Source organism: Bidens hawaiensis, unplaced genomic scaffold (assembly GCF_021521415.1).
Source record: "Bidens hawaiensis isolate Kalapana, Puna unplaced genomic scaffold, B.hawaiensis_p1.1 tig00056251_1, whole genome shotgun sequence".
NCBI lineage: Eukaryota > Viridiplantae > Streptophyta > Magnoliopsida > Asterales > Asteraceae > Bidens > Bidens hawaiensis.
The window spans coordinates 6474-18434 of NW_027500147.1; the positions used below are offsets into that span (position 1 = coordinate 6474).

The 11961-nt window shown below is 36.4% G+C and overlaps 1 protein-coding gene across 1 annotated transcript; it reads right to left on the reverse strand.

Moving 5' to 3' along the window:
* Window positions 1-4048: 4048 nt before the first annotated feature.
* LOC143601436 (putative leucine-rich repeat receptor-like protein kinase At1g68400) lies at window positions 4049-8023 on the reverse strand. Its single transcript, XM_077078844.1, has 2 exons — window positions 6646-8023; window positions 4049-4976 (listed from the first exon to the last, which is right to left on the reverse strand). Exons 1-2 carry the CDS (start codon window positions 8021-8023, stop codon window positions 4306-4308), a joined length of 2049 nt encoding a protein of 682 aa, XP_076934959.1. The 3' UTR covers window positions 4049-4305.
* Between the last annotated feature and the right edge of the window lie 3938 nt (window positions 8024-11961).

Sequence of the window (11961 nt, forward strand, 5' to 3'; positions counted from 1 at the left end):
TGAAAAAGAGAGTCTCTTCTTTATTAACACTTTTCAAGTCACAATACTCCCCTGATCGTGTACTTTCATACTAGAAAATTCAGTGTGAATGATGATATAGGGTTGTGGGGTAGTAATAGATTGTAATCATTTGATTATAGTTAATGCATTGTTGTTCTTCCATACGAATCCTATTATTTAGCTCAAATGAATACTATTGATTAACTTGTTAATTTCATAGACTAATTGAAGTTGAAATTCAAATATGGTTTCAACTAAAGTGATACTAATTCGTTCAAAGGATTAGATCAATTGTTTACTGTTTCATTGATTGTGATTTGTGTTTTAGTAACTTAGATTATTCGATCTACGATCCTAACAATAGTGTGCTAAAAAATCCACATTGGTTCTGGAGAAATTTCCTAAATGAAACTTTGATGAAAGTCCATATATAAAGCCACCGGCTTCTGTTAATGATGATGTTTGTTAAGAATAAGCAATTTAAAATCATTGAAACCCAAAATTCTAAGGAACCCTATCCATTAGATAACCTTCCTCCCTAATTATTTGGATGCTCAAACCTTGAACCTTAAACTTCTTAAATACAACCCAATAGAACAAGTTATTAGCAACCTTAACCAACGAATTACTACATATTAGATAAGCCTGTGTTATTTTGTAGTGTAACATCAACCCCTAATACCACTAATATTGTTTGTTTTACCTCGATGGATTTCTCATCTAGAAGTACATGAATTTTTTTTTTGTTGCTCCGGTGGAGAATTCCCAATATGTCACCCATCCAAGTATTATTCCCACATGAGTTTTGATCCGCCCCATAACCATGTAAGCCCAAAATGTGTTACAATGGGATTTTCCTAGGGTGTTACAATGTGTCATGCTATTTTTTCATCAAATTCACACCCTTTCCCTTATAGGGCCTAATTATCATCGATGAGGTTTGCTTCACCATCCCGAACGGCTCATAAATGACTCTAATATCATTTATAACATCTGAAACCCACACCACCAATGTCGCACACTTTACCCCTTACGGATTGCCCATCCAGAAGCTGGCTAATTTGTTTTTGGTTACCGTTGTGGACATTTCCTAGGAGGTCACCAATCCTAGTATTACTCCCACCTTAGTAGGCTTAGCTATGGAGTATTCATCAGCTCAATAGCAAGCTAAGGTCAAAGGGTGTTGGTTATTTATGAGGTAGAACGTTCCTTATGAACCAAGAATCTATATTCTCCATGTCCTATGTGGGATTTTCTTAGCGTGCTACAACAAGTCGTGTTAATTGGTATTGTTATATGTATGGTATGTATGCACGTAAATTGTATTTGTGTGTACATGTGTGTGTATGGTAGGTATGTGCATGTACATCTGTTGGGATCAAGATTCAACAAAGGAAAGATTGGAAGCTTCTCAACCTCCTCAAGAAATAGCTAAGTATGGAATACGAGCAAGCTTGGCCCTCCAAGCAAGCCTAGAACTTATTCAAGCAAGGTACTCTACTTTCGAGCAAAGTTATCTTCTAGAATTCTTCTAAGTGTTAGTTCGAGAAAACTGCACTTCATCAAGCAAGGTTGTTTTTCAATTCGAGCAAGGTTTGTTTTAGAGCAAACCCTTGACTTAACCAAGCTGAAACCACGCATTTTGGTCGATCGAGCAAGGTTTAATAATAAACAGTGGTCCAAGCACACTTGAAGGAAGTTATTGAAGAAATTATTCTAAGGACTTCCAGCGAGCAAGGTTCAACCTCAAGCAAGCTACAGTGTCACCAGCACACTAAACTTATTATAATATGTTAAAGACAATAGGTTGAAGGGATCAATGAAGAACAAGTTTGCTCATAGGATTTTATTAAGCAAAGTTTGATATTATCATGAAGATTGAAGTCTGCTTGAAGACTATTTTCTTAGGAAAATTTTTTTTTAAGTAAAGCTTACTCGGAGAACTGTTCCAAGAACACTTATGGTTACAAGGTCTGCTCGACGTGTCTAAAATCTTACAAGCTTACTCGAAGACCTATTTACACTTGTAATATTTTTGAATACGTTTGAATATGTTATGTTAAATCATTAGGGTTTCTAGAAGGTGGTAGGTGTGCCTATTTAGGGTGTATTTGGGATTCCTTATTTAAGGAAAAAAGGTCTTTTTGTGATAAGGTAAAAAGGTATTATGGGTTTTCAATAAGGGGTTTCCAAAAAAGTGTTTGGATTAATATAAGGCAATAAGTTGTTTTTAGAAATATGTTTGGTTTAACTTATTGATGTAAAATGACTAAAAAGGACATTTTTATGGCAAGGGTAGGTGGTTAAAAAGCTAGGTGGAATGGTATGATGAGGGTGTAATGGGAAGTTGTATTGATAAGGAGATAAGTTAGGAAATCCTAACTTATTGAAAACTTATATTTTAGCCTAGTAGATAAGGAGAAATGAAAAAAGGAATTTTGTATTCTCAAACACTATTTTAACACAAAAATAACTTATTCTATCACAATAAGTTATAAGGAGAAGAAAATAAGGAATCCCAAACACACCCTTAATGAAACTTTAGGGAACATTTATGACAACGGACATAGAGGGAATATTGTGTGATTTGACGGCTAACACTTTCTAGTAAAAAGGAATATTTATGTATGGAAAGTTGCCTCACACAAACATTCCACCTAGAAACCCTAATAGATCTTTATTGTATTCTTGATAATATTAATGGAAATATTTTGTGTGACTTTGTGTGTTTGTTCTATTTATGTTTATCTAGCAACACTTTGAATATCATTGATTACACCTTTGATGTTCACTGGATCTTCACCGGAGCAGACCTCGTAACCGTTTTGTCAATACGATGTTGTTGGTTACGAGATTGATTTTGTAGTTGATAGATCGGTCCTGACAAATGGTATCAAAGCTTCGTCTTTGCACTTGTGAAGATCTGTTGTTGCTGATTGTGAAGTCATCGTTGATTATTTGTTGATTTTGAAGAAGAAGAATGTTGACGTCAGCTGAGCATCGTTCCATTGGTGAGTGACGTCAGCAACTCTGTTCTTCATTTTCCCAGATCTACAATCTGTTGATGTTTAAAGGTCTTCTATTCTCATATTTACATTGTTTATTGTTTATTTGAGTCTAGATCTTGGTCTTATTCATCCAGTTTCTCAAATCTGGTCGTTTTCAAAATTTTGTCAAGTTTAAGTAATTTTAATTTCTAAAACTTTTTCAAAAATACCAAAAACATTATTGAACTAATGGATGACCAAGATGTATCTACTAACAAAATTCCAAGGTTGTTAGGACAGGAAAATTATATCAAGTGGAAAGTACTTTTTGAAGCTGCTGTGTGTTACAAAATTCCAAGATATGTCTACTAACAAAATTCCAAGGTTGCTAGATGATAAACGAACATGAAAGAGCTTCAAATCTTATCTTTGAATCCGAAGTTCTTGAAAGACTGAGAGTATGTGTGTGTTCTTGAGTGAGAAGGACTTGGGTGAAAAATGAGCGTGTTTGGGTTTTAAGTAGGGTTTAGAATGCTTATTTAGGACAAGCCGACAAGCACATGGACCTTAAGGCCCAACTAGTAGTCACCAATCAACTACTATATGCTTTATACAAGGCGAACTACCAACTAGTGGTCACCATTAAGCTACTATATCATTCGATCTTTAAACTACTCATAAGAAACTTGTGTTTTTATATTTTCTAGAATATAACTCGGATCGTAGTTTAATATTCCATGCCAGACTAGTTTGATATTCCAGCATGTCATTAATGGAGAAGTTGAAAAAGGCGGAAGCTTACACCAACATGCTATATGTTGCCATACTAGATACGTTTTCAAGCAATAAATCAACAAATGATTCACGGTTTCACCGAGGTCCAGACAAAGTGAAACTACAATACTGCCCGTGTACATGTTCCTTCTCAAAATGGGAATTAACTAACAATGAGTCTTCATTACTATCTTGATTTGTCAAAACATATAGAATAACCTTTTGTTGAATCCACATCACCTAGGTAATTTTATAAATATAAAAATGAAAAACATGTCCGTATGTGTGATTATGATATGTGTGATTTTGATGGGCCCAGAGCCCAAATCGAATTACGGGCTTGTCAGAATCGAAGCAGTGAACGGCTAATGACGACGAACCAAATAAACATAAACAATAAATGTCAACAAAAATAAACCACATGAATACAAAAACCCCAACTAAATGACAACACAATTTTTAAAGAATTTTGTCAACAAAAAAAACACTAAAACCATTTTAAAATTTTAAAACAAAAAACAAAATTTTACAACATCCAAAGGACTCATGAGTCACTAACTCGGTATGTGTCATCAGACACCGAAGGCGAGTCCGAGACTGACACAATTGTTTCATGACTCGGTGACACCTCCACTCCCCGCAACTCCTCAATCATTTTCAAAACATACCCCATAGTAGGGCGTTGACTCGGTGCAGGTGCAGTACACGATAACGCGATTTGCAGCCCCCCCACCATTTCCTCTTCAATATCTTTGTACCTCATCAACTCCAAATCAAAAACCTCAGCCGTCCATTCTTCCCGCACAACTGACTGGACCCACCTAGGCAAATCCAGGGCCCCACCAGGCCCGGGCCCACCATTATCCAGAACTACTGATGGGCATTTACCCGTAAGTAGCTCCAATAATAAGACACCAAAGGAATAGACATCTGATTTCTGAGTGGTTTTCCGAGGGTCGGTTGTTAGTAGTTCGGGGGCATGGTAGCCATTAGATTTGGGGGTGGTGGTTGGTAGGGTGAAGGCGAATAGGCCAAAGTCGGATATGCAGGCGGTCCCGTTTTTGTCAAGGAGGATGTTTGTGGACTTGATGTTGCCATGGGTGAGTTTAGGGGACTTGTATGAGTGGTGGATGAAGGCTAGCCCTCTGGCTGCACCTGCTGCAATCTTAAGCCTTGTGGTCCAGTCCAATGGTGTTCTACCTGGTCCTCTGTTACCTGATTCATGACATTAGAAACTTAGTTGTGTTGTGTCTTTTTCAAAGCAGTTTACTAACAAGATGTTGCCAAAAATAGTGCAATTATCACCAAATAATTAAAAACTTAAAACTATAAATGTACAACCTCCGCTAAAGTGGCATAGTGCAATAAGTAAAAATAAACAAAAGGTAAATCTAACAAAGTTAAAATAATAATCAAAATAGACATTTTGACCCACCTCTTTTTCAATATAAGCATTCACTTTTAACGTTTAAAAAATTTAACATATTCAAAACCAACCTGCCAGGCAACACCAAATAAGCACAACCAGCTAAAAAAACTAGCTTTCGACGCAAAATCCTTGAAAAGTATTACCTGATCTAGGAAACCAACCAAATAAACCAATCAATGTGTAAAATCCGAATAAATTTTAACACTAAATTAATTTAGTTGGCATTCATAAACACTAGCTAAATTTTGACACAAGTCTGACAGCAAGGGATAAGTTTTGGTTTACTTTTACACGTGTATTGATTTTATTAGTTGTTTTCGAGGAGTTGTTTTTCAAGGTTTTGTGCCAGCTAAATTTTAGTCTCTTAAGCCAGAGGACCTTATCTGAATTTTTTACTGTTGGTTTTGAATACTTTTAATTTTTAGTGGACTAAAGGGCTGTTTGTTTCATTAGATTTGACCGATTCAGATTTGATTCATCCTCTTTCCCATTCAGCATCAATCAGGAGCTGACCGATTCAGACTCAATTTTGCCCGTTAAGATGTTTTTTTATCAACCAAACAGTCCGAGCTCTAACCAAATCATTTGTCCCCTTTTAATGGTTCTATTCAGATGTAAAAAATAGCCTAAATGTGAATTTTAAAGAAAACGGAAGGTAAAATATCATTTTCTTTCTTTATTTTTCAAATTCACAAAACCATAAATATATTATTATAAAATTAAGAAAATTGCATTCTTTTTATGGGAAACATAAGAATCCAAGCTAGTGATTTGATTGAAGCATATAAACAGCAGAAAAGGCAAGAAAAAGTTAAGGGGCATGAAAGGAAAATGACAGAAAGTTGGTGAGGCAAAGCAGGTAAAAAAGAGAAAAATACAAAGGATTATGCAGTTTCCCAAATCAAAAGAAAGCGGGGCAGCTTGCTCCTACTTTCATGTGTCATATTTAATATCATTTAAAAAATAATTTTTAATTGTTTTCTTAATTGAGGTATACTTTTTATTTCGATTTATAAATGTTCACACATTATATCGTATGTTTTATAAATTCAAGTATATCTTATTATGATTTGTTTTATATTTTAGGGTTATCATAACCAGACACCATCCTTGTTTTGCATACACTAACTCGCCTGGGCCTAAATGGCTCATATATTTAATATTTAATGACGTCCAACAAACAAATTGAAAATACGTGACTCTTATAGCTCTATATTATAGCTCTATATGAGTCGTATAATGACGCATGGTATCTGAATATAATGCGACGTGTCAGTCTAATCAAGCCATATGTTAGCCAATAATTTATTACTTGCATATAAAACATTACATGGTACAACCTAAAAAGATCATTTATCAGCTATAAACATTACATGGCACAATAATGAATTTAGCAAAACAATATTTTCCGAAATATTAATAAAAATGAACGTTAGCGGTAAAGAATTGACATACCGTGAAGAAGCCAGAACAAGTTACCATTACTCATGTAATCATACACAAGCAATTTCTCATCCCTTGCAAAATAATAAGCCTTAAGACTAACGATGTTAGGATGCCGTAACATCCCCAAAATCTCCATATGGTGCTCAAACTCCCTTCGCCCACCAATCGCCGCCTCCTTCAGCCGCTTCACCGCCACCGCATTGCCGTCATCCAACACCGCCTTGTACGCTGTCCCAAACCCACCTTTTCCCAACATCTCCGCCGAAGCCCTTAACAAATCCTCCAACTCAAACCGCCTCACCCCTTCGAAAAAGACCATTTTACCCCTCTCAAACCCAGTCGGCACATTCGGGTTCGGGTAAGGGCTCGCTGAGTACACAATCTTTTCACCTTCTAAAATCTGCGACGACGTTAACTTTCCTTTTCCGAATTTCTCAAAACTACGCCAAAAGTAACAGTAAAGAATTAACGACACTAACGCTAAAGCAATAACGTCTCCAATTATAATCGCAATAATTGCCAATGTACTTATTTTACTACCACCACCACCGCTTGATCTTCTATTATTACTATTACCAAACGTCGTCGTCGAAGGCTCCATCGGAGACGACGCTATAACCGGATTCGCAGTCGCCGGCGTATCCACTGGCGTCGCTAAACCGGGAATTTCCGGTCCCGTACAGTTAATAAGCGGGAACCCACACAAAATTCGGTTATTTGCAAACGCTGATGGCGGAAAACCGGACAGTAAGGCTGGAATTCTACCGGAAACCTGGTTGCCGGAGATGTTAAATTCCTGTAAGCTTGGTAACTCTAAGACAGTAATCGACCCAGAAAAGTTATTCTCCTCAAGGCGTAATGTTAACAAGTGGTGCATATGGTTAATGGTCGCAGGAATTACGCCGGAGAAGTTGTTGTACGATAGATCAAGGCGGTATAGGGAGAACAGTGACGTAACGGAAGCTGGAAACTCACCGGAGATATTATTATGTGATAGGAATAACAATTTGAGTGACGTGAGGTTAGATAGGTCAGGTATGGGACCAGTGAGGTGATTACGGTTTAGAGAGAGAGTACGTAGCTCAGAGAGCGAGGTGAGTGAGTCGAAACCGCCTTGCAGGTTTAAGTCTTCGAGGACGAGTCGAGTGACTCGGCCTTGAAGACATGATATGCCGTAAAAGGCGGTGTCGTTACATGGATTGGAGGAGTGGGTCCAGGAGGTGAGTTTGTTTGCCACGTCGGATGAGGCTTTGAATGACATTAACGGGGCTAGGTCTGGGTGGTCGCTGGCGTGGGTGAGACAAAGGTTGAATAAGAGGAGGAGTAATAAAAAATGTGACGGTGACGGTGACGGTGACGGTGACGGTGACGGTGACGGTGACGGCATTGTTGTCTGTGATAGAGAAGACGGTGCCGGTGGGAGTAACGTGAGTGGTATGGTATGAGTGATGATTGAAGGAGTTAAATGTATGGGTTTAACCCTTGTGGTTTTGTCAGCTTTAAAAATGTGGTATTTTAGTTTATATGGCGTGTATGATTATATTAATTAAAGGGGTAAAGGTATGAACTGTTTCGTATTTAGCTAAAAAAGAAACATGTTATCACTGTCTCTCGTTCTAGACTCCAAGGAGAGGTCATTATATATTGCCAAAGTCAAAGTTCTAAACTTTAATAAAAGTTCTACCAAAATTTCTGGTTTTCTATGATTTTAAGACGTCCGTGAACTCTTGCGAATGAGAGAAACAAAACAAAAATAGCGGTTAATATGGACTCTTGAGTAGGGTGGAGAGACGTTGTCATGTAATAAATCCTCGAACATGTTCTCTGAGAAAGGAAGGAGAGAGGAAGAAGCAGAAACGGAAGAATATTTGAGCTTGTGTATGGGAAAAGGGAGGGTAGCAGTGGGCAGTTTGGCAAGGCAACATTCGTGGGTAGCCTCATTGCAATGCTCTTAATTGAAAGGTGTGATTCTACCTTAATTCCAGGTTTGTATGCTTAACCCGAGGTTGTGAAAAATGAGAAAATGGTTATTTTGACTATTTTGATCAAATTTTTACAATAATAATTATATTGATCAACCTTTTACTAACTTGTGATTGGATAAATGGTAGTTTTGATAGCAAGTAAGTGGTTCGTTATGTGTCTGGCTATTAGATAAATCCCTAAAAGGCTTCATTTCTGAAGTCCTTAACTGATTTTTGGCCAATGGTATTATAATGATTACCCCCCCCCCCCCCCTTTTCCAAAAGTAAATAAATTTAGGGTGTAGCTGTCAAAAGTAGATAAGCTAAACAAGACGAACATTTTCGATTTAGGATACAATTTATAACCTGATCAATTGCATGGATTCACCATTTTTCGACTTTTTTTTTTGTTAAAGCCAAGTTATTTATGATATATAATTCAACATGGCTTTTTAACTGATTTACTTTTGCTTGATAATTTTAACACATTGGCTTTTTAACTGATTGTCACCAATCACATCATTAGTGCCCCCCGGTTGGTAATGACCTTAATGAACTGTGATAGTGACATCTTTAATATTTTTGATCGATTGTAAATATTCCTTGGATCTCGTGACATTAGATCATTAAATGTTATTTGTTATATTTCTTTCATCGAGTCGGGTTGTTTAATGTGGATGATCCGTAGCATTCCTTTTCAAGTTCTCCTAGCCCAGCTTTTGATTTGTAAAATAAGTCGATGTTGGATTATGATATATTCAACTTACAAGAATTTTCTCATTATACATCTGTCTTTTTTCATTTTTATTTATCACTGGATTTTTTGTTAATATATAGTTATGGGATTCGTTGTGTGTGTATGTGTATATATATATATATATATATATAAATACATATATATATATGTGTGTGTGTATAGAGAGAGAGAGAGAGAGGGAGATGGATTGGGTTCATGTGAGAACCCTTTGGAAATTGAAAACTTTTGAGAACCATTTTGGGTGGCGGGGGGTGTGGGTTAGGCAAGGGGTGTTCATTGTCCGATTTTCCCTGTTTTTTAGTCAAACCGTGTACAATCCGTTGGTAATGGTTTCACGGTTTGAGCTTGTTGGGTTTTTATACTAGATGTCGAAATTAATGTACGTATGATATATTTATAGTAAAGTTGTCAAAAATTTGAAAACTTTAACAAATATACACACAAGTGGTCAACAAATAAGCAAAATAGAATTTGGCTACAAACAGTCAAGTTTTATGTTGGTATATGCATTTGGCATTTGCCCATCTTTTTCTTAACTGTTAGTATATACTATCTAGTAATAGATATCTTATATGCATTAACAATTTTAAGTTAATTATGTCAAGTAATATATATATATATATATATATATAAACTTAGAATAATTAAATTACACGACCCGGTCCAGTTTATACGGTTAGGTTTTGTTGTAAACCATAAACCAAAAAGTTCTCTACAGTTTAAATATTATGAAACTGACTGACAAATAGTTACAAAAAAAACCGTGAAACCAAACCGATTACCGATTCAGGCGGTTTCATAGTTTCGAACCGAAACATGAACACCCCTGTGTTAGGCTGTTGGGTGGAGGGGGGGGGGGTTAGGTTTTTTATGGGTTTGGGTTATTAGGGGTTTTTAGTTGCAAGGAAATTAATGGTTCAAAATGGTTCTTAAACTTATCAATTCCGATAAGTTCTCTTAGAATCCATATCATGCACTGCATGAGTTTTAAGAACTTGTCTACTAAATTTATAACCGCACATTCAAGTAAATGGTATATTTTTGTGGTTGTGATTAAATAAGAATTAATACTTAAGATATGAGAGAAAAAAAACTAATATTTAATGTAAAATACCATTTATTATCAAGGGAGATGAGGGGTCGGTGAAAGTCTGGTGAAGGTCGGAGGAGTCAAGATCAGAGCAAAAAGTTCTCTTTTTTATGTATCGAATACATCGGAGGGGGTGAAAATGTCATATTTGTGGGAGGTTTTTAGTCATAGAGGTGTCATGTCTGACGTATATTTTGCGAAGAAGAAGAATCTGGGTGGCTCTATGTAACATCCCAAAATTTCCATGAGTAATAATAACAAAATATTATTTTCGTTGGAGAGTTAAATTGAGTTAGTATAATAATAAAATAATAAAGATAGAATGATGGTAGGCTAATTAGATGGAAATAATTATGGATTTAAAAAGGAAGATGAGTCTTAGGTCCATGGCCTTAAAGAGTATAATTACCCCTTAAACCCTAATCCTTTCCATCTCCATCCATTTTACACCTTAGCCTCCACCACCAAAAACACACACTTAAGCCAAACACCCTCTACTCTATTCTATTCAACGATCCAATACTAACCGAAGGTAAGAAATCGTTTATCTCAACTGACACAACATACTAGACACCCGACACCGCAACCCCTTGATGTCGAATGAGCCGTTTGAATCTAGATATAGCTTTATTCTGGTGTTTAATCAACCAAAAATGAGCTTAAGGTCCGCCTTAGCTCAGATCTGGACACCCCGAAAGCTACCTAGGCCATAAACAATAAAACCCTGATCAACCATGGTGGTTAATGGCGGATGACGGTGCCGGAATCGAAGAAAAAACCCCGAAAACGTGTAAAAATGAAGCTGGTCTGAAGTATACGGCGTATATGTATGCGTCCGTATAAGTATAAGGCGCATATGTCTACACCGTATAAGTATGTGTAACGTGTACGTATATGGAGCGCATAATTATATGCAGCGTATATGTTCAATGTGTAAGTATGATCAACGTGTATGTAGGTATGCCATATATGTATGACTTATACGTTATATTGACTTACACGCTGGGATAACTTATACGCTAGAACAAGCTTATACGTTGGAACTGACTTATACGCCAGGGCTACTTATATGCTGGGGAGACTTACACGCTTGACTGCTTATACGTGGGATGACTTATACACCAATAAGGACTTATACGTAAAAATGATTTTCCCAATAAAAAAAAAGATAATGGCGTATACATATGTAAACGATAGATACTGACTTATATGATATATGAGCTAAAGATAACTAATTAATTAATAAGGAAAGGGAACGTGTAAAACGGGAAATGACTTAGAAATATCATATGATTAGGAGTAGTTAAGTGATGCTTGTTAATTGATACACAGTTAGCCATGCACAACTAAAGAAGGGCATAACCATAAATTCAGAAAGGAATCACTTATAGGTGAGTTTTTAGCCCCTTTCCTTGTTATGTTTTTGGGGCTGTGTGCATACTCGATGTGATTAGTTAATACACTTACCTTAAGTGGTAAGTGTATGCCTTGTATGATGTATGTGAAAATTATTG